The 27030-nt window shown below is 42.3% G+C and overlaps 1 protein-coding gene across 6 annotated transcripts in view; it reads left to right on the forward strand.

The window, feature by feature from the left end:
• The first annotated feature begins 974 nt into the window (after nt 1–974).
• Nucleotides 975–27030, forward strand: part of TMEM65 (transmembrane protein 65) — a 37703-nt gene continuing 11647 nt past the window's right edge. For 3 of the 6 annotated variants that reach the window (XM_055799559.1, XM_055799558.1, XM_055799556.1), the window contains exons 1-4: nt 975–1549; nt 4602–4841; nt 23598–23642; nt 25828–25895. In XM_055799559.1, coding sequence (XP_055655534.1) covers nt 1222–1549; nt 4602–4841; nt 23598–23642; nt 25828–25895 — 681 coding nt within the window. In that variant the 5' untranslated portion in view covers nt 975–1221. The remainder of the gene's footprint in view (nt 1550–4601; nt 4842–23597; nt 23643–25827; nt 25896–27030) is intronic. The other 3 variants (XR_008746458.1, XM_055799557.1, XM_055799560.1) reach the window with 2 other exon arrangements.

The following is a 27030-nucleotide window of genomic DNA, read 5'->3' on the forward strand; positions in this document are numbered from 1 at the left end:
CATGCAGTAACTCTGCAGCAGTGGAACTGGAGCGAAAACACTGCTTTTGCACGTAAAGTCTTAGTTTCTCCCTGCAGAGAAGGCAGCAAGGAGAAGTTAAAACTTTCTGCTTGCCTCCCTCCAAGGCAGCAGCAGACTCCCCTGCCAAAGAAACTCCCTGGACGAACATCCCCACTCCAGAAGTCTGCTACCTGTGGTATTAAAAAGAGCAAGATACATAGCAATAAATGTTGAGTGCCTCCAGAAATCACTTATCTTAGTATTAAATGAGCTAGGTATATGAGCTGATTGTGGTTGTGGTTATTTAGGTTCTGTGTAGTCTCATTACAAAATCTAACACTTCTTGAATAGTACTTTGAAAAAACAGGACCTGGATTATTCCCTAGGGTGGTGTAGGTAGTGGGGAGGTGTTCAGACCAAGTGGCAGAACACTTTAAATCTGGTTTTTGAACATACTCTGTTCCTGAAAGATATAATCTGCATCCTAAAGGTGTATGTAAAAAAATGCAACCGTTTTGGGTGGCTCAAACACAATGCCTGCTAACTAATTAAAGAATACAAACGTTACACGCAGCTAAAGCGGACTGAACCAGACAGCGGGTATTGCAACACCGCAGTCCTCCAAAGCAAAGGGCCTGGGAAACGGCAAGGACCAGGAAAACCTTGTTACTCCGGTACGATGCCGGAGTGTCGCGGGCCGGGGCCACACCTTTCGTCGCTGTAAGGCATCCTGTGGGCTTACGGGTACCTTAACAATAGATGCAGCACTCGAGAGTCTGGGGGAGAAGCCCTGCCAAAGGCCGGGCCGGTGCTTAACCCGCGCTGCCCCGCGCCCCCCGGCCGGCCGCGCTCCCCTCAGCGCAGCGGGGGACCGCCGCGCGCGCCGCCCTGAGAGGGCAACACAGGCCGCGCGGCGCCCGCCACGCCCCGCGCCTGCGCGGCGCCGCCCCCTGCTGGCCGCCCTCCGCCCCGCCCTGCGGCCGGCGCGGGGCCATGGGCGCCAGCGGCTGAGGCGGCCCGGAGCGGCGCGGCGGGGCGCGGAGCGGAGCGGGGGAGCGCGGTGCGGGGCGCGGCGCCGCCGCCGCTGGCGGGAGCGGCCGCGGGGCGGTGACTGGGCGCGGACTCCCCGGCCCGGTGGAAGGAAGCTGCGGGGAGCGCGGCTCCGGGGACTCGGCGGCGCGTGTTTCTGGCGGCCCGAGCGCCGCGCCCTTCCCCTGCCCCATGTCGGCGTGGCTCGGCCGGGCGGCGCTGCTGCTGGGGCGGCCGGGGGGCCCCGCCGCTGCCGCCGCCCCCTCCTCCTGCCTGGGCTCGCTGCGTGGCCCGCCGCGCTGCTGCTGCCGCCGCCGCCTGGGTAGCCTGCGGGGGGGCGCCGAGGGGCTGCTCCTCCCGCGGGGGTCGCGGGCGCTGGGCACCCACCCCAAGAAGGAGCCGATGGAGGCGCTGAACACGGCGCAGGGGGCCCGCGACTTCATCTACAGCCTGCACTCCACCGAGCGGAGCTGCCTGCTGCGGGAGCTGCACCGCTTCGAGTCCATCGCCATCGCCCAAGGTGAGCGCCGGCGCCCGCAGACCCCGGCCCCGGGGCCGGCACCCGCCGCCCCCCTCCCCCGCGCCCCGGGGCCGCGCCGAGGGCGGGCGGGGCTGGGCGGGGGTGGCCGGGCCGGGGCTGAGCCCCCAAGTTCGGCCGGGCCGGGTGCTCCCGGCTCGGCCCGGGCGGCTCCGTGGGGCGAGGGGGCAGCTCCGGCAGGACGGGGCAGCGCGTGTTGCATCGTAGCCGGCTGTAGACGAGGCACACCACCTGAAATTTAGTTTCCAGAAGCATCTGCAGTACCCTCAGAACTTCAGACGGCCCACCGTGCCCGCTCCTGGCCCTGTTGGCATCTCCCGAGGGATTGGGGGACGGCGCCGGGGGTCCGTTCTTGGGCATGGCAGTGGAAAAGCCTGTCTCCTAAAATCCCCCTGACGCCCAGCGCAGCAGTAAACTGGTTTCAGACCTCTTAGGAGGCGCGGGGCGGCTGCTGCTGCTGCTTCTCTGAGAGCTCATTCATGAATTACAGCTCCCTGCACAGGGAGCTGCCGGCATCACCTCTTGCAAGTGTTGGTTCTTCTGCGGGAAGGTGTGCCTTGTGCTGGGGAGGCTTGTAGATGTGTCTCTGAAGGTAGTGCTGTGCCACGCTAATTAAAATAATTCACGGTGATTTCTTTTTTCTTCCAACTGATCCAACTGTTCTTGCCAACTTGACGCTTTTCCTTAAACGAATCAAACCTGACAAAGCCAAATCCTCTTTAGTTGCGACCTCAGTACTCCTGGTTCTGACGCTCAACCGTAATTTACAGCCCCTGTTGCGACGAAGGTGGTGGCGGGTACTCAGGAGATCAGTGTGCATTTGATCTGGGCCTCTTTGTGTCTTTGGTAGTGCTGTGCCCTTGGGAAGGGCATTTCTGTGCCCTGTGGCTCTTCTGTACGTGTCTGGAAGAAATCTTACGGTGGGCAGAGAACAGGTCCAGGGGTCAGCCATAGGAGAGCTACTTTTGTGAAGAGACAAAACCTTTGCAGGTACCTCTGGTTTTGCCGATAACCACATGAACGCTACTGTTCTAGTGAGATCGAGAGTAGTTTGCTTAAGCAGTTTGTTTTAGGAGCAGCACTTCTGATTCGCAGAGCGTGGATCAGTTGTGTGTGTTTTCCAGTGTAGTGGGAGGTATGCTTTGAGCTGTAAGTTGACACTAACTTTTGAATACTAACAACTAATACTCTTCCTAAATGGAGCCTTCTCTGCTTCTGAAGGGTTCTTGCCGTGAGGTTTTTGTGTGGGTTTCTATCTTGGCAGTTACTTCTCAGGTGAAACTGGACTGCTGGCACTGCTTCTGTGGCCCTGGAGGATGGTGCGGTGGATATCAAAGTGAGACTTTGAGACATTATACTGAAATGCATTTTAAAAGTTTACATGGAGATAGTTCAACAGATGGTCCTATTTAATTTTGTTTCTCGGTTACTGTTAGCTATAATATGAAAGTCTGTTTCTGTAAAATACTGTGACTTTCTGATGCTTCAGGATTTAGAAGGAGTAACAAAAGCATTAGTTTGAGTTTAGAGACTTTACTGCATGGGATCTTCTTAGTAAACTGCAAATTTATTCTGCTACTGGAAATTGCAGTTCACTTGTGCTGAAACCGAGCACTAATCCCACTGGAGAGACTGACTGAACAAAATCTCAGCTGTGAGCATTGTAGTCTTACAGGTGAGGGCTGCGTGCAGTGTTGTGATGCCATCAGACCTCTGTCCTTGGAGTCAGATTCTTGAGCAGCCCATCCTATAGCTTGATAAGACTTTTTTGAAAGTAACCTTTTCCTTTAGCTGGCTCCATTCATATTTTTTTTACCAGACTGCAGCATGGTAATAGCTGTCAGCTCTTTTAATTCTAAGAAATGAGATTTTTTTCCTGTGTTGTGGAAAATGAAAAATCATAATCAAGGAGGGCTTCTGGTAAGTCTGTTGAATAAAAAAATCAGAGGAAATAAAAATCTGAAAACTATAGCATGGACCTTTGTACATTCCTAGATACTATAGTGAACTAAAACCACATGAATAAGAGGAAACGTGGCCCAGAAAATCATTCAGTGCTGGTGAAGTAAGTGCTCTGCTTTCATTAGGTGCACCCACCATAGCACTGAATCCTCTTTGGTGTGCATGTGTGCAAGCTGCTCTGAGCTGAGGAAGGGAACGGTAATGCCAGAAATCCCTGGGTGGGATGGATTGCCCGTAGCTGTTTGTGGTGGGTTGTTTTATTTTTGTGTGGGGGTTTTTTTGGTTTTGTTTTTTTTTTTTTGAGGGTTGATAACGAAGAATTCAGATTTTATGTGAAGAAAGGCAGTGAATGTAGAGCCAGGCTCTTGGGGAGCGTTGGATGTGTATCATCACTCTCAACACCACGGAGTACCAGAAGGCAAAGTGGATAGAAGGGCTGCACTTGAAAGAAAATTATATGATTTCTGGCCTAGATGTTGATATTCTGTACTTAACGTGCTTTATTGTGGTTAGATAATAATTTGTACGTTTGCTCTTTCCTGCTGTTGAAATGCTGACTGTGTAGGAATGGTCCAACAGGTAGACAGGTTGTGATTGTGAGTAGCAGATGGGTAGTTAGAGGTATTTGTGCCCTGCTTTCCAAGTACTTCCTTCAGTCTACTAGTGTCACTTTTTGATTTTTTTCAATCAAGATGAGATGGTTTTAGAGATGCTGGGTTTCTTCTCGATCTTCTCGTTTGATGGCAACATGCTGCGGCTCCTAGTAACTTATTCCTTATGTAAGGTTGCTCGTTCTACTTTTGTGTTTCATTTCCAATGAAAGTGATCCAAATGCAGCCTTCAAATTCACTGAGCAAATTCCTGTGTCCTGTTTGAGCCTGGAGAATCAGTCTCTCCTTAATCAGAAAATGCCTATGCAGTTTTGCCACTGTGCTTAAGCTTGTTTTGTGCCTGTGATCTTTTCATACTTCCATATGGAAAGGGAGGTCTTAGTCCGTACCCTTCTTAACACAATCCTTACTGGGTTAAGTTTTGACCTTCTTCCTTCACTGCCTCTTCTGTGCCCTAACAGACCCCATATCAGCTAGGGGAAGCTGGCAGCAATATGGGGAGACCTGGGCACAGCAAGAACCAACTGGGGCCTGTTCCTCAGCCCATTCCCAGGCCTACCACCAGAAGGATGCAGTTCCATCAACTAATTGCCCTAGCGCGAAATATGACAGGCCACACTATCTGTGGCCTCCGCTAATGGCAGAGGCTACAGGGAAACCCATCTTTTGCTGCGGCTGCTACGCTGAAGGACGGTCCTCAGGTAGGTGAGTCGTAGCTGTTGACCTGTAAGTTAGGTGAGTCTGAAGCGTTTTTGAAACTTAACACATCTGCTTGCACTGTAGTCGCAAAAGTTGTAGGTGAGGAGGGGTCCGTGAATATGTTCCTGCCATCACATTGTCACCTGTCCTACCAGGATGTTTATGTCTGGGCTCTTAATGCTCCCAGATGCTGAGCACTAGCAGTCAGTTTGAGCAGTTTAGCTTATTAATAAACACAGAGATTCTTCTGTGCATCAGCTGGAAGACAGAGCTCTATCTGTGAGCTAGTGATAAAGGATGGGAGCCTGAGCTGAAAGTAATAGATGGGGTTTGCATAGGAGAAGCTGGGGGGAGGACTGTGAAACTGAGTCTTGATGGAAGATACTTTGAGAACTGTCCTGATTTAGACTATAAGCTGTATCTTACTATCTTAAAGTTTAGTCAAAATATCACTAAATTGCTCTTTTTGAAGACAGCTGCAAGACCTTCTCACCTGGATTTAGTTTTCCTTTTTCAAGTTTTTTGGTTTGGTTTTGGTTTTTTTTCCAGTCTTGTGAATAAGGTCTCACATTTTCCCAGGAAAAGGTTTGAAACAAAGTTTTTAAATTTCAGCTTGTGTTTCTTGTAAGCATGTCGGCCACACCAGATGAAGATGATGCATGTGGAATTGAATACAAACATTTTGTATTGTTCTTTCTCATAAATACGGGAACACTGAAGTAGCAAGTAGGCCAATTCTGTTAAATATGATAGTTCTGCTTTCCTGTTCATGAAAGTGATGCTTCATAATCAAAGCTTAGTTTTGTTGGCAACAGTCAGTCAGATCTTCCTTCCTGTCAGATGCTCCTTTCTTGCATGGGGGAGATGAAAATGTAGAAGTCTTACTGGCAATGTGAAGAATGATTTAATGCCTCTGACCCTCTATAGCAATTTTCCATTGTGAAAGAGTGGTATTAGAAAGATGAGGTAACTTCTTTCTTAAGGAGCTTATATTCAGGTTTCCTACCTTTAGTTTTCAGTGCATGATATGAAGTGATTCGTGAAAGCAGTTCTAAGCAGTGCAGCAAGCCCAGTAACAAGGAAAAATGCTGAAGGGTTTGACTTGCTTAGGTAAGAAATACTAAACTTAGCATGTCTGCTGTGTCTTCATTTCTTCTAAGGGTACTGTTCTTATCTATGCTGTTAAAATATTCTTGAGCCCAGATGTAACCACTTTCCATTAATAATACTGACACGATGACTGTCTAGGGCCTGTAAGAAATCTCAGGTCTTAATAGTGAGAGGATCCGTTATTTTCCCATCTTTTGTTGCAAAGACAGGAAAACAAATCCTGTTTTCCTGTCTTTTTGTACATATACATAGAATATATTAAAAAATATATACCTTTGTGTATTATATATATAAAAGTATGTTAACATGTAATGTATGTACATTGAACACAATTCCTTGAAAGCACCACATTGCATTTTATAGTTTAAATGGAAGGCGCTTGTGATGTGATCACTTAATAAAAGGCCTTCTGAAGTGTAATTGCTTGTTTCTCTGCCTGTTGAGGTTGTATATTAACTGGAAAACTTGCAGAAACCCAGTAGCAGTGCAGTCTTGACAGCTAGTTTTGTTGGTTTAATTTGCAGGTCGTGGAGAATTCAGTCTCTAGCTAGATTCTCTCTGAAGGCACGTATGTCATAAACCATACATGGTTTTATAAATAATCTGACCAAAAGCATGCATTCTGATAGAAAATGTTCATAATTTCAAGTTACTGCATCTTATCCCTGCTTAAAAAGTTAGTGTGCAGGTAAAGGTCACCACCTCCATGTGTTCAGTAGGGCTGACAGCTGGGGCAAGATCTCTGTGGGAATCTGCAAGCTTTTACTTTGGTGTCAGAAGAAACACCTATGGTTTATGATTGGGTGTTCAGACTTGTGAAGGGATAGCTTAGGAAGTGTTTGAGCCTAGGTGCCTCTACTTCCACAACTTCAAAAAGAAAAGTTAATCCAGAAGACTGCAGATGTCATCAAAGACAGACAGATCTCACTGTGGATTTTAGGCATTCCAAGCACCATCTCCTATGAATAAGATTCCCTTTGTTGCATGAGTCAGACGCTTCTTGCTAGTATGAACAAACCGGTTCATCTGCCATGGTGGTTTAGAACCACTCAGATTTTAGTACCCCTTTTTAATAGAACTTGATCTGTGTTAACACAACAAAGCATAATTTGATCCTTATGGAACTACTTGTCCTGTTTGAAGAGTGATTTCACAGTGCAAGTGTGAGGCTTCTTGCAAGGACCACCCAGCCTGCTGAGCTGGGGGTAGAGGGAGCAGTCTTGGCAGCATGCTGTGGCAGCTATGATGGCACCTGGTGGGGATGGTGTTCTCTCCTTCTCTCCTCTACAGACTCAACATACGCACGTGAACTCTGAGCTGTGTGTGGAGAAGGATCATCTACCTCTCCCTTGCTGTTGACCTAGGTCCAGAAACTTTTAAACTCCAGTGTTTGCTGTTCTAGGAAAAGGCTGCCTGGCAGACCGCTGGCAAGCATCTCATTTGCAAGTTTGAAGTGCCCCGTCAAGCTGCTAAAATGGCAAACTCTTGCTAGCCTGTCGGTGTGCAGTCCCTTTGTCGTCTTAGATCATCACAGCATACGCCAGGGCTATTGCTAATCTGACCGCTGAGCGAAAAATGCTCAGTAGTGAGAAGAATATAGTCTTTCAGATGGAAACACATGCTACTTCTCTTTTTGCTTCTGAAACTTTTTTTTTTTGCACACACCCCCACCTCCCTCCAGTCATGCAGCCCTCATGAAGGAAGAGTGCTACGCAGATTCTACTGATCATTTTCATTAATGCCTCGATTTGGAACTGTTCTGTTTTCAAATGGTGGTCACCTGTGTAATGCAAAATATTTTATTAAATGGGATAAAATATACTTATAAAAGACTTCTCACCCTAAATGTCAGTTAATGCTAATATTGAATCTTAGCCATTTATTTGAATTGATGCCATTTTGCTGGAGGGGGAGGAGTGAGGAATGAGTTGTATCTTTTTCTAGTTGTTCTGACACTATTTTTCCTAAACCTTGGTGAAGAGAGGGAGAAGTCAGAAGCTGTATTCAGCCCTGTAGCTGTCATGTGCTTCTATATCTGGAATACTTGATGCATAAAACTGATCTGGTTTTCCCGGGCCTCGATGCTGAAAAGCAGGGCTCTGCCTTCTTCGGGGAGCTGGGATGGAGCTTGGCTGGGGGAAGCTGGGTTCCTGCTCTGCTGACAGTGATTATGTAGATGCTGTGACCCAGGATAAGGCTGGTTGATCAAGTGAACCCTGCAGCTACTCTGGCGGGTAACAGGTAGAGGCAGGAGTTCCACCTCCTTTTTATCCATAGATTGGGTTCTCACTTATGAAATTCAGTTAAATTTGTTCTAGATTCTCTCTTCTTACGCCTCTTTTCAAGAATATAGATGTCCGTTATCAGAAAAGATGAAGTGCATGGGAAGGTCTAGATGCTGCATGGGGGTGCCTTATTTAAAAGATTTAATACTCCTGAAGTCCTTTTAAGAGGTGTGCCCCATTCCCCAAGAAACCTTTCAGAAGTGAAAGTATAGTTTTAAAAAAACCCAACAAAACAATTAACAGAAACCTCAACTGAATCTCAAAACTTCAAAGCAAAAAATAGTGCATGAACAAAACCTCACCTCCTAAGTGTGCTCTTGGGTAGTAGAAAAACCTGTTTCTGGTGTTCACTGTAGCACTTGAATGTGTTGCATTAGTCCGTCAGACATTGCATGTTTTTATTGCAGTGCTCCTTCATGTTTAAGCTTTATTTCAAGTGGATGCGCATGATCTTTTTGGACTTCCTTTTTTGAGTAACGGTAAAACTGCAAATTTAGGTAGCTTACAAAAGTTGGATTCTTCATCATGTCATCTCATTGCACACATGGTATCTTATGGAAATGTTAACTATATATAGAAATTTTCATAAAATTTTAACTTTGCATAAATTTGGTAATTCTCTTTTTCTGCTTTAAATCCTGTTTGTGAGGCTTATTCTGTTTGTGCTAGTACAAATAGTATTTTGGGACAGGGCCATGTGTATATTACTTAAGTATTAGAAGGGGCTGAGGTTTAATGTCATAAACAATAAATTGGTGCTTGGTCGCTTGTGGTAAAACTAACCTGAAATTGTTCTCTGAAAATGTCAAATGTTACTGTAACTGCCAACCTTTGAACCACATTCGACAAGGTACTGTTTTCTGAAAGACATGTTGGTTTAGTTATTGTGGCTGGTTTTCTTTCATATTCTGAAATTTTATGTGCTCGTATCACTTAAAGCAGGTTCTAGTCTGAGTTCTCTGCTTAAATGCAGAATCTTTGCTGTGTGTTTTTTGCGGAGGAGAGCCTGCAAGTGTTCAAGTGGAATTGGTGTCAGACTTAGAGAAATCCAGTCTTAGTATTTGTAAAGGCTCTTTCCTTGCTGGCTGATACTCCAGTATTGGTCGGAAGATTTTAAAATAATGACTTACTGCTGTCTTGCTTTTGAAAACTTGTTGTAGCGTCCAGATACCCTAAACCACTGGTGCCACTTGAGAAGCCAGCGAAGGAGGTAGTATCACCAGAGACGACCAGTACTTTTGGTACAGTAAAAAAAACCCAAACAAACTACAAAAAAGTGTGTTTGCTAAGATGTGGCATTGCATAAGGCCAGCAGGCTGCTGGTTTGACAGACTTTCTGCTTGCTTGTTTTGATGCAGTTAGCATGTATTGCTACCAGGAATAAAAGTACAGTTTTTCTTTATTAATACAAAGGCTTTTGTCTGAAGAATTTAAGTGATCCCCATAGCACTCCAGGGACTTACTCTTAATGTGACCAAAGAAGTGTTTCAAGTCTTGCGGGAACTCCTGAGCTATACCATAGTATCTAGATAATACTCAACCAGAGACTTCAAACTGTGAAACAGCTTCGTTTACTGAAGCTCAGTGTCATCTACCTTACGCCTTTTCCTAGAAAGGTGTTGTGCATTAAATTACATGGTCCAAACATAATGCAGAAGTAATATTACTGTTTAAAAGTATCATTATTTAGTTAGCTGCCTTTGCTCTTCTCTGCAGTTAATGTTTTAGACATAAGAGAGAAGATTGCTCCAGTTAAAATGTTTTCCATCATTTGCATGTGTTTAAGCATGTGATGTGTACAAAATAGGGGTCATGCATGAACAACTTCTAAATCGTGAATTAAAAAAATATCTAAACCTTGAGCCATTGTTCTTCAACTGTATGTGTCTTGTGTAAAATAATACATTTTATAGTTATTAGGAGACAGATAATGCTTTTAGCTATCTTGTCTGGTATGAGCGGTGCTTTTGATTTAGGTCTTTAGGAAAGATCATTAGAAATGCAACTTTTACTTACAATACAACTTAAACCTTTCAGTGTGATAATTTGAAACACTTGGATCTTCTGTAATAGGCATGAATGAAATGGATCATGTTTATTCTGTGAACACAGGGGTACTGTTTCAGCATGTAATCAAAATTAAAATGAAGTCTACCAGTTTCTCTAAGAAATTATTTAAAGCTTACTCATTCAACTGAAAACTTGTAGCTTTAGTCAGCCTTATTTATTATTTAATCAATCCAAATAAGGAACTACTGAGGCAGCTGGTGTGTCCGGGAGAAAATCTTTTCTAAAAACTAGTAGGAAATGGAAAAATGAGGTAAGTGTACCATGCAAACAGAGTACTTAAGGAAGCTCTCTTTGATCTCTCTGGTGGTGGTTGGTGGGTTTTTTTACAAGAAGTGGCTCATATTGGGGAGGGCTGAACTTGTGTGTATGGGCTCTCTTGTGCCCCCCTCCTTCTTTCTTTCTCCTTAAATTAGCACTGTGTTATTTCAAAAACCTGAAAGCATATGTTCTTGTTTCTGTTTTGTTGCTGTGTGTGAGAACTTCCTTTAACATTGAACGAGCCCCGTGGAATTTTTGGGATGTGACTAACCCATGCCTGAAACAAAACCCTTGCTTCCCCTGAAACACTGGGAGCATTTTAAGGCAAAGGCCACAAAATTCCATTTTTAACACAGCGGAGTGTATATTCCATCCAAAACTATGGGACATGAATTCATAGCTTTTTTCCAGTGTTCATTTACTTTGGATTCTTAGATATTTCTTAGATGTTAATTATTAATAAAATATCCACTCTAGCAGCTGTAATACATACTGATACTCTGTATACTTTGGCTGTGTCGTTTGCCAGTTTCTGTTCATGTATGATGGGCTCATCATGTTCGTTGCTTTTGGGGTATTCCTTGAGGGGTTTTTTTGAAATTTAATTTTGACAAACTGAGATCCTTCAGCTTTTGGCAAATCCTGACAGGACTTTTTTTTTTAACCTGCATGTTTCTCTCTAGATAATAAAAAGCAAATAGGAACATACATAAGACTGCAGTATTATGTGTTTGGAGACACAGCATGTTCTGTATCAACTCTCCTATCACCTTAAAGCAGATGTAAGGAGCAAGTGGCTTGTTTCATTCTCTCCTACTGCTTGTACCCAAGGATAAAACCTTTCCTCAACATGCTTGCTAAATACTTTGTAGCTTTTAGGGTCTCAGATAGGAGCACAGACATTTCCAGAATTAAAACTTGCCTTACTGTTTGGCAGTGATCCTCATGAAAGGCTCCTGCATGACCCTGGGGGAAGGATGAAGCCTTGGAAAAATCTTTCTCATGTCAAAAAGGATGGAGAAGTTTGAGAGAAAAAGGCTTCTACAGTGAAGTCAACTTGAACTGAGAGGAGCGCCAGAGACATGAGTCTTGGCAGTGGCCCAGGCTAGTCTGAGACCTGTCAGCTGGACACCAGCAGTTCTTTCAAAAGTTTCTGTGAAAGCTTCAGGCAGAGTCAGGAGACACAGGACAGGGTCTGTGGTTCTTCATGCCATGGACAGAGGTCTGTCCGCTTTGGGGTGCGTTGATGTGTATAAAGCTGTATTGCCACAAAACTCTAGTATTTTCTTCAGGTCCAAATGCTTACTGTGAGCCAACAATTGTTGCATTTTGACCTGCTGCATTTTTCTTTTAGATATCATCAGTTTCTGGTTATTGTACTGATAGGATAACTTTTTTTTGTTTGTGGCTTTCAAGTTTTTGCTCTTGATAGCTTTTGACTCCATGCAGTGATCAATCCTTTACTGCTGGCCAGTTTGCTGTAACTCATCTTACACTAGGAGTATGAATCGCTGATCTCCATTAAGATATTACCCCATCTTTCATAGCAATCCAAAAGGGTAGAAATTGTGGTTTATTTGGTTTCATGGAAGACTGGGGAGAAATGTGCATGCGATAAACCAATTTCTTTAGCCCACTGCTCTTTTAAGTGCCACCAGCTTGTATTTTCAGATCGTAAATAGGCTTTCAATCCAGCTGTTTCTTTGCTTCATTAAGTCTTGGCAACAGGCTGATTTTTAACAAAGCACAAGTATAGCTGTGTTGTTACAAATGTAAAATCAACCATTTTGTTCAAGGGGAAGAGATGTAAGAATTGCTGGCTAGATCCACAGCCGTCTTGCCTAATAGAAGATTTTTGCCAAAGAGAAGAGATGGGAGATGGAAGATCAGCCTGAAATCCAGCTCCCCGCCCACCCCCCCCTTTGCCTTTTTATTTTATGGAGTAAAGTAAACAGCTGCGAAAGTGGCAGTGTTTTTATTAAATAATTAGCCCAGTGGCCTTTTCCTCTTGAAAATGTTGGACAGGCTTCTTGAGATTCAGTGTCCCTCTCCCTGCATGGAAGGAACATAACAAAGGTGTGTCTGTGGTTCTGATGCAGCACAAATGGCCTGTGTTGAAGATTAAAGGCTCCAGTGAGAAATACATGTGACTTGTTTACTCATTTATTGGTTATGGTTTATCAGAAAGAAAAAAGGTCTTTGGATTTGTAGTGTTTTCACTGTTGGTTTACTTCTCTGGTTTGGATGTTAGGAACCTATTGTATCAGCCTTGTTCCCATGCTTAGATGAGTTTTTGCAGCTGGATGCTAATATGGCAGAGTTCTATGGTGATTTGTGTCTGACCTTGTGTTAAAACCTCAGTTCAAAAAAAAAAAAAAAGGCAAGCTCACTTTAATTATTCTTTCCCAACCCCAGAGGAAAAACATTTACATGGCTTCCCCACCGTGGGATAAGAGCATGCGCAGATGAGCTGTGGACAAGCTAATGTGTAGTGGATGTGACCTGTCTTTATGGTGTGGATTTACTGTTGGCTTACCCATGTTGTTGCAAAGGAAGCGTCCTGTTCTTCCCCCATGTCTTGGAAACCTCTGGGTGTGAAAGTCCCGTTTCTGCTTTCCATGCTAGTGTTCTTCTCTGGGTCTGATTGTACATCAGGCTGAGCTCAAGTGCTAGAGTAAAGGAAGAGTCCCAAATAAATGATCAGGAGGGAGTTTAGGAATGGGAGGAAAAGTATTGAATCAGTAGTGAGCAATACTATTTCAATCTCCCAGGTTACTTTTTTAGTATTGTCAAGTACTTGCAGTTATATTTGGATGCATTTTTGACCTTGAATTTGCCTTGTTGCCTAGGTCGGGAGCTGTCTCTCTTCTCCCTTCTTTTGGTGCTGTACCCAGGATTATTCCTCCTGGGATCAGTGGCTGCTCCCCTGTATCACTTTGCTTAAGCACTGCAAAAGGCATCATCAGCCTGAATCCATCGCCTTTCTCGCTGCTGGAGAAGAGGTGGTGTAAACATTGCCCAGATTTTGGAGAAGCAGATGAGAATGCAGGAGGGAAGGATGCCGGAGGCATGCTGAGATCAGCCCCCATCACAGAGCATGAAAAATATTGCAGGCGAGCACAAATTTCGTTAAGGTCTCCAGAAAATACTGGCATTACAGGTATGTCATTGATGCAGGCAGTACACTAGTGCCACAGCATATTTTTCACTGCTAAGGGGAAAAGTGTTCAATAGATCAGGTTCCATGTTTCCTCCCGTGTAGAAAACAGCACAGGCTGATGTGTGCAGGAAAGCTTGGATTCAGCTGTGGTTTTGTGTTTGTAATTTACTAGTTCTGAAGCTGATTATCAGAACTGGAGTTGGAGGATATAGTTTTAGCACTCATGGGAGTCTGCTGTATGCTCACAGTGAAATTGTGACCGAAGAACAGGGAAGAAAAAAAACCCAAAACCCTAGCACTGGAAAAGGGAAAATGTGCCAAGTTGAAAAACAAAGACTGTGCTAAGTGGCAGAACCCTGTCTTTCATAACCTGGTGTTAGGTAGTTTCCTGAGAAGATTAAAGGAACATTGGGATTAAATAAACGGACCAGGCGTGTAGTACTTCATAGAGCAGAGGTCCTGAAGTGGCTTTAGAGGGAGTGTGTGCACAGCTGTGATTTGCAGTGGTGTGACGTGGGCTTAAGCTTGTGTTAGCTCTGCGGTTGGAAGCTGCGGAGATGCACTTGAAACTGAGCTAGTTAATCTGCCTGAGAGAGGGCAGAAACATTGACTGGGAGAAGAATTTTCCTTTTCTTGTTTTGCAGAATAAGGGCAATTGCTAGAAAGAGTTAAAAGTGAACTTAGAACTGTTCACTTGTAGGAAGGGTAGAACACAGTAGTCTGGCTTCTGCTTTTCCTTATTTATATGACTTTATTTACGAAATCAACAATCTTAGTAACTTCAGACTATTTTCATGAACAGAGTAATTTTTTTTTAGAACTTAAAATTCACATGCAGAATAGATTAATAAATAATGCAGCTGCAGAATAACCCAGCAGATATCCTATATTCTCACAACATAAAAGACAAAAGAGAACATTTTGAGTTAAAGTTCCATGTAAAGTGTATTTTATCTGTTTTTACATTATAGCGCATTCTTTCCATCAGCCGTTTGCTAAAGACAGCTGACGTTGCGCTTTGGCTATGCAGAGTCAGCTGTTAAAGTCTGACTGGTCCCACAAATGTAGCCAGAGGCTTTGCTAAGTTATGTGCGGAAGGGAAGAAGAAAGGTACCCAGGTGATGAATCCACTGTGCTGCCACTGTGCTAGGTTTAAGAGCTACGAATAGCTTCCTTGCTGCTGCGTTCTGTATTCATTAGGCACTTACATAGAGAGGTACCAATTATCTCAGTGTAATTTATGTCTGGAACTTAAATTGTCAGTGATTTCTTATGGTATTTTTTTTGGTGACAGGTATGAATAGTTTCTTAAGGAATTCAGGGAAGCTCATACTTTTGTCTTTATTGCCCTAATGCAGTGAAAAATGAAGAGGAGCTTAATTACAGTTAATGTGAGTCTGTAACAAAATGTTTGAACATCATTCAGTTTATCGGTCATCTCCGTCTCATTCTGGGTAGCTGTCTTAATTCTGAGACAGATGAAAAGCAATAAATCCTACATGCATCTAAAATTATTTCAGAGGGAAGCTTATTTCTGCAGTCTTACTTGCTTCCAAGGTTGTCTTCAGGCAGGGAACAAAACTTTCTGCTTAAGAAAAAGCTGGTGCTTAGTGGTATGTGCTTTAATAGCAGTTTTTCTTCATCTTTCTGTAAAGATCATAGCAGAGTTCTCTTAAACGAAAAAAAAAAAATTTCACCAGACACATCAAATTTATCAGTTGCACTCCTGGTGTGTTACTGCACTGCTGTAACAGCCTGCAAGTGGTGGTGGCTGTTGGAAGGGTTGTTGCTGTCTGACTGAGTCGAGGTGCTGGTGCTGCTGGTACCAGGGACTGTGGGAAGCACTGCTGTTGCCAGCCTTGGATTTGCTCTTACAATGAGCATTTGTCTTGATAGTAACCAAGCCACTTTTTTCTCATTTTAAGACCTTTTGAGTACTGCAGAAGGCAAAATCTCACATTCTGTGCCTGGGAATGGCAATGTAAATAGCAAGCGTGTTGAAAAAAGCCAGTGAGTATAGCATGGACCTGGTCCACTGCATCCACTCTGTGGCATAAGCTCCCCATATTATTCATACACTCAGTTTTGTGCTAGGGCAGCAGAGGAGGGAGTGTCCTGGTTCCCCCCTGGGTGCTGCACAGACTGTCTTAAGTAAGCTTTGCCCTCCAAGGGGATCCGCTGCTGGCTGCAAGCACAAGATCATGTGCCCTGGCTTGAAAGCCAATTCTGCTCCCTGTTATTCATAAATTACCTTTCCCCTATCTCCCTTCTTTCCTGGAGAAACAAGTGTGGTTTTGGGCAGGTGCGAGGAGGGGTGGGAATAAACTCATCTGTCACCACCTTCTCAGATTTCTTTTCAAACGTGGTCTGGAGGGAAAATGATTAAATAAAGAATATTATAATTGTATCTATAACTCCCCAGATATTTCATGAACACTCATATGTAGGCATCAGTGATGCCTAACACTGCTGTATTTAAAGGCGACGAAAGCCTTCTGCTAGATCAGATCTCTATGGCTGTGTGCAGAACTCTGATAATTCTTGTTAACAAATCTTTTGTGGTGTCCCACAGAATTGCTTTGCTTGTCCTCTTACGTGAACCTGCTACGGAGGACAGCCAAAACCCTAATCTCGCACCATGATGATACATAGGTACTGTGGTCTTGTTTCCAGTTCGGTGCTGTGGCTGAGCTGCTGCTCTGCTCAACTGCAAAGCAGTGAAATAGTTGATAGATGCTTACCTCGAACCAGAGAGGCCCAAGAAAAATCAGTGCTGATACAGAATTGCCAACACCTCACCTTACTTAAACAGGGGAGTATATTTGAATGAGATTAATTCCGGTCTGATGTTACTTTGATGTACTTATCTGGTCTTTTTCCATAGCTAGTGGAGAGGGTGTTGATAATCCCAGGGGAAGATTAGTTCATCCAAAGGGAGAAGAGTGCGAAGAATTTGCTATGGGAGGTGTCCCTCCTCCAGCTCCTGAGAACTCATTGCAGTCCCTGAGCACTGAAAATGGAAGAGGGGAAGAAGAGCCAGCCTGCATTTGGGCTGATGAGTTTTTGATTTTTTTGAGGTACGGAATTTTGACTCCGGGGGTGGCTCACTGGTTAGGGAATTGCTACAGTTAGTTTATTTGTTGGCAACTCTCAAGTACCTAGGTTTGTTGGGTTTTTTTTTCCTTAATATATAATGATTCACTTCTGGAATGCACAGATCAGAACACCACATTATTGTTCCTGTTCACTCTCCTGTCAATGTTACTGTGTTTCTGGCATTTTTATATAAAACTTCAGCTGTTTTAATGACATTTTCCATTTCTCTCTGAAGGAGACAGCTTAAACTCTGTATTTCTACCCTTACCATGCATCTCTTAAAAACTGCAAGTCGTTTCTGCATTGTCATTATTTTAGCAGATTAACCCCCTTGATTCTTTAGGCAGGTATCTTATTTCTAATTTTTTTCAGCTCCAGTTTGAGACCTTGTTAAGCAAACCATTGCAAACCCTAGTTTGGTGTGAACCTGTCTGAGTGGAAATGAAAGGCTGACCTTCTAAGTTTGTAAGGCACTGACAGAGAATTTGATTAGATCAGGAAAAAGACCCTCTTAACGATGAAGACACTGATTTGAGTTTCTGGATACCTGTTTGCATTTTATGCTTTCTCCTAGATCTCCAGTCTGGGTTTCCACCTTAGGACTCTGTGATTCATTAAACATCTTTAAAAGGATATGAATGATGTATCATGGTTTTGGGAGGGATAATAGGATAAGTGTATGTTATACTAAAAATATTTGGTGGTGAATATCCAGCGCTGCAGATAAAGTTCAAATTAAGTTCTATGATACTGAAATCTAGACTATCCTGCATCTGATGGGAAATGTACATTTCTGTTGCTAAATGCATCCATTCTAGGGAGTAACTAACGACCATTAGGTGAGGTAGTGCAGAGTAGTTATATTCCAAATCATAGGTTGTTTTGGTTTTTCTTTTGGAGCAGGCTGACTGCAGCCATTGTATGTGGCACTTAGCCCTGGGTTTGTCCTGGGGCCCGTATGTCTGGGCTGCTCACCTGCTTGGAGCGTACCCCAGGAATGAACTATGCCTGAAATCACTCCTAGGTTTTGTTCTGAGGGGGTTGGTTGGTTGATGGCAGGGGAACAACGGCACTCCTGCAAAGCTTGTTCAGCCCTTGTTCCAGTACGTATATCAGTAGTTTCAAATAAAGACAGTAATTCATCTGTTCTGCTACTGCAAGGTGTTTCAAGGAGGGAGATGGAACATAATCACTGTGTAACTTTCTACAGTATTACAGAGTATAAAAAACCCCAAACCCTTCAGTGTCCTATTTATATGCATCTAGAATGTTTGTTTGAACATAGTTACCTTCTCAGAGGTGGTGGAGAAATTATTCTCTCATGTCCTCTGTCTATTCATGTCTTACAAGGCTTTGCTCAGCTTTCTCTTGTGTGCATATGACTGAACGGGCTAACAGCCAAGTTTATTTTTAGCACTGCACAAGTCAGCATCCTTTCATGCTTTAATTGCTGTAGTAACAGGAAACCATTTGTGAGTTATAACAAATGATGCAGAATATTTTTTTGCTGTCAACTCATGGACTGTTTTTTCCCCATCTGGAATATTTAGGGAATCCAATTGAAGATCAGTGGACATGATTTTTCAAGTTAGTGTTTTGCTGTACGTACTGAAACTATTGCAGTTTTTGTTAAAATGTCTAGAAAAACATAGGAACAAAGGATGTTGGGGATGAGCCTGATGAGCTTATTCCTTGCATGAACTTGTACATCATAGTCAGAATTTACTATTAAGGATCCACCTCTAGATATGGAACAAAGCAATAATACACACCTCATTTCTAGGCTCCAATCCAGAATTTTGGGCTTGAAGATCCTCTTATGAACTCGCCACGTAAAGGACTACCTCTTCTTAGTAGACACAACAATTGCTTTGATTTCTTGTTCTGTGCAAGAACTTTTGCTGTCTTTATGTGTATCTGAATGATTTGCTGCAATGACCTGGACAGGCTTTTTGAAGGAAACAGATTCATGAATTTGAGAGAAACCCCTCCCTAACTTCCAGATGAGATACTAACCTTACAGCCTACAGTGAGGTTAGAACGGATCTAAATTATTAATAATCTTCATATTCCTTTTCCTTGCCTTCTTGATATTAATTGTTAAGTCATTAATCTTAACAATTTGGTCACTATTTATAAAACAGTGCTCATACTTTTGTCTTGGGTTTAACAGTACTCGGCTGTAGCCACGTATCTTCCTAGCATAGTCCTAGCCACAGTACCTGTTACCACTGCTACGTGTTTTCTGCCCCTGGGTGACAGTAACAGATTTAGCTATAAAATTTTATGGCAGTGTTAGCTGCAACTTGAACAAAAGGTAATAATACCTGCCTTCACGCTTGCAAGATTGCTTGTAGGCCAGTCCTTAAAAGTAATTGTTAACTCAAAACCTGGTAATGATAGCTTTCTGGGTTTTGGTTGTTTTGGTTTTTGTTGGGTTTTTTGTTTGTTTTCTATCTGAATAAATGCACCCCTGTTACCTGTCAGTACAGTTGTCAGCTAAGAATAGTAATATTAAAACTAAATTGCAAATAACTGTCTTGGTTTAAATTGGCTGCAGTTGGCAGAGTTAACTTTCTGGATTTGGGCCAAGTTGTGGGTAATGGTTATGTTTATGTCGACAATTTTAGATTATCCCCAGGTTCTCTGTATTTTTTTTTAAAGGGTAAATGTTTAGTTAGCAAAAAAGTGATACTGTAAATTCAAAAAAGATCAAGAACAGATTTAAGAGGCCGTTTGGTGGTGGTTGGTTTTTTTTTTTTCTGCTTCCTAGGCTTTGCTAATTCAGGGCTCATGACCTGTATTGCATTTGAACTTTGGTTTATAACTTCATTTATGGTAATGAACATCTGTTAGAAAACAGCAGTATTCCTTACTCTGCCATTTCATTTTATTCCTTCTATGATAAGATGAATGCTAGTCTTATTCAGCACTGTGGCACAGGACGAGCTGGTGAATAGCTGTTGTGAAATGCAATACTGGAGTACTTTAGTTTTTTCCCTGGACATTTACACTCTGAACTGTTGGATTCTGACTGAATTCTGTTACTGAAAGGGGGGTTTGCAGTTTGAATTTTTGTTTTCCCTCCAGTAAAACAAGCAAGGGACATGTTTCCTTTGCTGTACTCTCTGAACATTTTTGTGGTTTTTTTTTTTTGTGTGTGTTTTTTTTTTTTGCTAAGCCCTGAAAATTTGATTAGTTGGGACAGTTTCTTATGAGTAAATACACTGTTCTGAAACACTGTCAAGAGTTTTAAAATTTGCTTTAAAGACACTTTTTGTCTCTGAGATATGTTCCCCAGGTGCCTTTGTATCTTGCAGAGTTTTAAAGTATATTATGCTTTAAAGAGGTGATATTGGGAGTGGTGCTGTAAAAAGGTTCTTGCCTTTCATGACACAGTGGTTATTTGTTTAAGTTTTCCTGCTTTCTTTTTTCATTTATTTATTCCCCCCTCCCACCTCTCCCAGTGTCCCGGCTTTAAACTAAGCGTTGGCCTCTGCAAGTGGAGCTGAACTGGCCCAGCCCCCTTCTCCATAGCGGGCAGTGCTCTGTATCTCTGTGTTGGAGTGTACTGCAGCCGTCGGCGAAGTCATCTTTGTTTTTAAAGGCTGGTTTTGGTGCTCCATGAGTGACAGCTTTTCCCTTGAGCCTGGTCCTGCAGGTGCCATGTGACGAGGTCCTGAAGAGAACCTGGTCTGATTTGGCCCTTCTTTGTGCAGGGGTGGGACTAGATAACCTCCCCAGGCTAAAGATGTGTCTTGGCTTCGGCAGAGAGGGTGTCGGGGTTGGAGCTTCCTTCTCTGGAGTGTGAGAAGGGTTGACCTGCACTAGTTATCTGAAGTTTGTCAGACTTCCGTCTCTGTCTCATTAATACATGTGATCCCAGATTCTTTTCCTGGGTTAGTGCGTCCCTCATCATTGAAATAAAAACTATGTCAGGCATGCTTCCAGATGAATTTAGCAAGACTCTTTTATAAAAGAAAGTTCTTATGGCTGCGTCAGGAAGATGCTGTTACCTACACAGGAGTTTCCTATGGCTGGACAAGAGCTGTCTGGTCTCCAGAGCATGGTGGCACCACTCTGTCCTTAGTTACCACCCTAGTGGTGCTGAAGCACCTTGGGTGTCCTGCTTCATAAAATGGCTATTTACCAGGAATGTTACGATACTGAAACAGTCAATGTAATTTTTGCTTATGTTTGATCCCTTGCTGTTTCCCTCTACCTTGCACCAACTCATCTTTCCTCTAACCCCAAAGTAGTGTCCCCCAGCCCTCCCTCCTTTTTAAACCATCCCAAGATAGTCCTTGACTTATGTTTGAAGGAAGAGATTAATGTCCTGTGTAGTTAATGTGATTTAAACTCCCATTATTCATAGATGTGAAAGACTTTTTTTCCTCCTACCAAACGTTCGCCCTCAATTCCTCCTTTGGATAATAACTTTCTAAAATCAATTATGCCCTGGTTTTTACCTTTTTTTCTTTTTTAATTTAAATAGCTTTCTAGCTACACTGAATAGAGTGTAATTATGTAGACTGTCATGTGCTGTCAAACTCGGAAATCAGTTGTGGCTAAATCCTCAAGACTGATTTTCTTGAGCTTTGTAGTATTTTGTGACAAAGCGAATAGTCTTCTGTGTTGGTACCCTAAACACTTAACTGGTTATCATGACCAAGGCAAACTATGAAAAGCTGTCTTCCTCAGAGGGGAACAGAGTGTTTTCTGGAAGTTTGTTCATGCTGTTACAGCTTTTTATCATGAAACCCTTGTATATGGAGAACTAGATCTGAAGAACAGGTGGTACTTCAGCAGGGATGGTTTCAGTGGCAGTGTCACATGAAGCGAAGGAACCATGCTGGTCAGTGTGATAGCTTCCCGTTGGAGCAGAAAGCTGTGGAGGGCAGCACCTTCTCAGTGACCTCTTGTGCTTGAGTTCATGATTTTGGGTTTTCATTCTCTCCCTGGCATCCAGCAGGATGGAGCAAGAGGAGGCTAGGAAGGCTTCATCAGGAATGTGAGGGTGCTGGCTTAAGTTGCCTGGTCACCCCCAGGGCATCTTGAGCTTCTGGCAGTGGTGGCCTTTGTTAATCTCTTCGGTTCAAAGTGTCTCTGATTTTCCCCATTGTTGTATGAATTTGCTGTCTCAGAAAAGCTGCTGAAAGGGCAGTGCTGGTGTATATAGATAGCTCTCTTTTTTTTTTACCCCGTTCTTCAGTAAAAGCTTCACTTAAACTAGGAAGGAAGGAGACCATATGCAGACAAGTGCAGAAGTTTGTGTTGGGGAACATGCATCTCATCCCTGGTCTCGTCCTTCCTAAACACAAGCTGAAAATTCTGGTCTGATGTTTCCTGGCTGTCGGGCACCAGTGACGCCCGTGGCTTTGGAAGACTGGCCCGTGCAGGTCTCCCCTCTGTTTACCCTGGAATGGTCTTTTGTTCTTCCTCTAGCATCATGTTTATTTCTGTAATACTTGGGCTGTAGTTCTACTGCTTGCGTGATGAGTACAACTGGTGTTTGTAGACCTTAGGTAGTTAGTATCTGTTGGACAGAGGGAAGAAGCATCTCTTCAATAATTGCTAAAGCTTGAAAGCTGTTACAGTTTAAGACCTTACATTAATGAAATTATTTTGGAAGTAGGTGTCCTGATTGGCTGAATACTGGTGTTAAGGTCTCACTATCTTTTTTCCCCAAACTTAATTCAAGTGAATATTTTAGTTTCTCCTTTACAGTAGCTTTGAATATGGAGTGGTTTGGATGCAGGGATAATCACTCTGGTCTGCACTGTTCAGACATGCTGAAATGATTTATAGCCCGTGTTTGCAGCATTGTCTTTTTATGTTCTTGGCTGCCCCAAGTCAAATTTGAAAACCTGAGGTAGTGTTGTAGGCTCCTCTCATGTTTTACCATTTTTTACCTTTGCCTGTAGAAGTTACCTAATCATAAGTATGGAAGCAACTTGTCAAAAGCTAAGCGTTCAGAATACTGGAAAGTATTGGGGCAACATTTTTATCTGCTTTGGAAAGAGTTCTTGTGCTCAATACCCACATCTAAAAAAAAAAAACACAACAAGCCTAAAAAAGTAGCTTGTTTTCTTTCCCTTGGCCTTATGAAGTGGGTTGCTGCTGCTGCTGCATTCTGTGTGTCACCTCTAACAGACTGCATTAGTCTCCTATAGAGTACTCTGTCAGGCTCAGGAATGATGGCCTGGTCCTTCCAAGGTCTTACTGGTTTGAAGCCAGGATACCTGAATCATGACCAAATGACTAAACTTGATCTGCTGTTGCTGAAATCAGTGGTCTCTAATGTCATCGTAGTATTTTTCTTTTATTCTTCTACTAGCTGTTAAAAGATTTTTATCAGAACTGAAATGGTAGGGGGTGTTTTGCAGACTGTCTCTGGAGGAAAGAAGGTTGTCTGCTGCATGCTTAGAGGACCTCTAAAACCTAATAAAATACAATTCTCCTTAGATGTCCTGTTTTTTCTAATTTTACTGTATTTTTCTAATTTTCAGTAATAAAGATGGCTGTTGGGCTGCTTCTAATGTGTGCTGTTATTTTGCATAATCACTTATACTACTTTAATCTTGTAATATTGTAAGAATTTTTGGCTTTTAATATATCTTTTTTAAAAAAAGTAGATGTGAAGCATTTTTCTTCAAATTTGAAAGCTGTTAAATAATGTTAACTGCTCTTTTGCCTGCTAGTAATTTGGTAGACACTTTATTATAAACTGAATTTGCGATGAACTAGCTAACTTTCTCGTTTCATTTTGACTTCTCTAGAGAAGTTGGAGGTTGCACCACCATCTCCAGGACAACTGAAACATGGTAAAAGAAGAATGTTTGTTGAATGTGGTTCAGTACTCGTGCAGTCTGTCTTTTGAATTGCTTCATCTTTCTCCTACAAGTGCTGGTCTGTCCTCATCCCTGCTGTATGGAGTAACAGAAAACCAAAGCAAGCACCAACAGTCACCCTGCCTTCTTTATTTTGTAACACCTCAGCTGGAGAATGTGCAGCATTCAGTGAAAAGTAGGACAGAAAACCCAAATGAGGGCGTGCTGTTCAAAGGCAGCAGCAAACATTGTTTTCCTAAGCCAAGTGGAGTTGGTGCTGCAGTACCTTGTGGGGTTTTTTTGTATTTAAGCTTAAAACTATTGACTTGCTTCTAGTTGCCTATATTTTAAATGGAATGAGAAGTGGGATAAAATTGAGGAGAAATTGGAAATAGATTTGGTATTCTTTATAATACCATGGTCATTCAAATTCTGATTTAGTTTCCAAATCAGTGTATTCTTGTAATTTTTGTACTCCTTCAGTGAGCAAATGTATTTAGTTGAATATCTTCATGTTCTAAGTATCTACACTTATTTTTCTTTGTTTTTCTTTGCTTGGTCCCTGGGGTTCTGTTTACTCCATGGATTCCAAAATTCTGTCAGTTTTGATAGGAATTTGAGCTCCCTTTGTAGCTCCAGAGTTTGGTACACACATTTTGAAAATACTGGACATATCTATGTGCTTTTTTGTTACTTATAGTGTGTTTTTGGTTTTTTTTTTTTGGGGGGGGGAGTTGTCCTGCGATGGTTAAAAAAAAATAATTGGAAAATTTCATACATTCTGTGCTTTAGTCTTTTACCTGTGCATTTTAGAAGGTATGTGTATTCTTACAAAGTAGTTACAGAAATCCAAACATGTTGTAGTATCTAAACATGGAAGATCTCTTGCGTGTGGCTTTGTTTTTTATATGGTCATGGATTCGTGCTGTCTACAAGAGGTCAATCCAAAAGGGACTCATACCAGTTTCTTGTCATGTGACTGTAAGGTTCATGCATGCTTCTTGCTTCCCTCTTCCTGTGTTTGCCTCTCTATAAATTTATGAAATATAGGAATTGTTGGTCCCATGTGAAGTGTGTGTGTGGGAAACCCTAAACAGCTGATGCATGATAAATATTAAAAAAATAGAAAAGTTTAACTTTCTAAGCTGTATTTTTAGTCATGTAGTCTGCTCTCAGTACTGTATTTAGTTTTATGGAGCTAGCCCCTTGAAACTCAGCTGGAGGCAATGATGTGCAAATTCAATCCCATCTCCATCAGCTTACAAGCTAAAACTTGAGAGAGAAAATGGAGCAGGACAGAAAGGGAACGATACAGTATTACTGTGCTTCTTGTCAGAAATTATGCAGACCAGCATGCTCCAAGTTCCTGCAATAGAAAATATTTTCAAATAGAGTTTACTTGGAATTTCAGGAATCAAAAGAAAAAACGCATGAAATAAAAAGCGAAACTTGATTGTATTGATTGATTGTATTCATTGAACAGTGTATTGAGGAGCAGCTTCAAGTCTAACTTGCTCCCAGCATAGTGCCCCCCCCCCCAAAAAAAAAATCAAGATACAGAAGTTTGGGTTATAATAGTGAGGTAGTTAATGCTGTATGACATGCTGGCCAAAACCACCTTAGCGTTTGCAGATTTAGCTGGGGGAGTTTTGATAAGAATTGCCTAGCTCAAGGCAATACTTTTAAAATACGAAGTTTTAGGAATATGTGAAGATGGAGCTCCTCTTGCACAGGAATAAAGAGGGACTTGCAGAGAAAAGGGCTTTATTTCAAGCAAGAGAAGAATGCAGGGAGTCTGGTAACACAGTTTGGCAATCTTCAGTAATACTGCAGCATTGGTTGGAAGGACTGTAAATAGTACCAAACTTGCATAGTTTTAAGTATTTCTCTTATCCACTAGTAGGTATAAGTGGCTTCTATCCAAAATTGTGAGAGTATTTGCAAAGTAAGTTCTTTTAACTGGTTCGTCACAAGCTATTAGTAACACTTACATGTGGCAAAGGGTTTTACCAAACCTGCCAGAAATAAAAAAGGTCACTGGTAGAAGTAGTAGGAAAGGGATTTTGTGTATGTTGTCTTTGTTCCTCTTGAAGGCAGTATTAGACTGACATTTCAGTTGTTAGTGTGAACTAGTGAACTCTTCTAAATGTTTATTTTCTTTGTTACTTATTTCTTTTAGTGTTCTTCCACAATGCATTACCTTTTGTAGGGTTTGGATTTTTGGATAACGCAATTATGATTGCTGCGGTAAGTTCATTATTTAATTCCTTGATCAACTCAGATTTATGTTGTTCAACCAGAATAGACTAGACTATGAGAGTTTCAGGAAGATTCTGTTCAGTCTGTATCAACCTGCTAAATTCTCTCTTAATTTTTCTTTTTTAAAGAAAATGTCCATGCTCTGTTCAGCCTTTGCATTCTGCAAAGGAGTGTTCCTTCTGAAAGCTGGTATTGTAATAAATTTTACTGAATTAAGAGGCTTGGGAGTTTTTTTCCCTCTCCTAATTTATGCTGTAAGGCACATTTATAATCATGAAGGTGATATATTTTTGTACTGACTGATTATAATGTGATAAGTATGTGTGATTAATAGGCCTTCAGGGGTTTTACTGATGTGTCCCTTTTGTTCTGAGTGATGCAGGCACTGTTAGTGCTGATGATGATTTGTACTGATGTAGTCTGGCATTCCTGAGTAATGCTCTTGAGATACTTTCCTGTTTATTTGGAAGATTAAATGGGCTAGTGGAACAGGAAGGTCTATAAAAGGTCAAACATAACTCTTCTTCCTGTAGAATCATTGTTGATAGTGTGATCTTAATTATGGGATAATTCAGGTGGGAAAGGACTGCGGGACCTACTAGGTCTCTAGTCTTGCTCCTGCTCAAGACCTTCTCAGGGTCACTGGTCTTACCAGCTCAAAGCAGGATCAGCTGTAAGGCCTGACCAAGTTGTTGATCATTTTATCCTATGGGACTTGAGAAGATCCAAGGGCAGAGACTGCACAGCCTATGTGGGCAACCTGTTCCAATGCTTGACTGTCCTCACAGTGGAAAATGTTTTCTTATATCCAACTGGAACATGTCTTGTTTTAATTCACGCACGTTGTCTGTCATCTTTGGACTACACACTGCTGTTTCATCCTGCAGTTCACTGTGATTTTGTTTCTTCAACTGAAAAAGTAAGGAGCTACAATACTGTGTTTTATTTGTTTGCTCAGTATTTGTAGAAGTTTGCATTCAGAGCTGTACATTCAGCTGAGAATTAGTGGGGAAAATAGTATGCAGAGATAGGCATTATGGTTTTCTCCATTAGGCGGGCATTATGAAACTATAAAATATTAAAAGAATATCAGAAGTAGGCTCTTGTCTTAGCAGGAAATATA

The sequence above is a fragment of the Falco peregrinus genome, chromosome 3, assembly GCF_023634155.1.
Source record: "Falco peregrinus isolate bFalPer1 chromosome 3, bFalPer1.pri, whole genome shotgun sequence".
In the NCBI taxonomy this organism is placed as follows: Eukaryota; Metazoa; Chordata; class Aves; order Falconiformes; family Falconidae; genus Falco; species Falco peregrinus.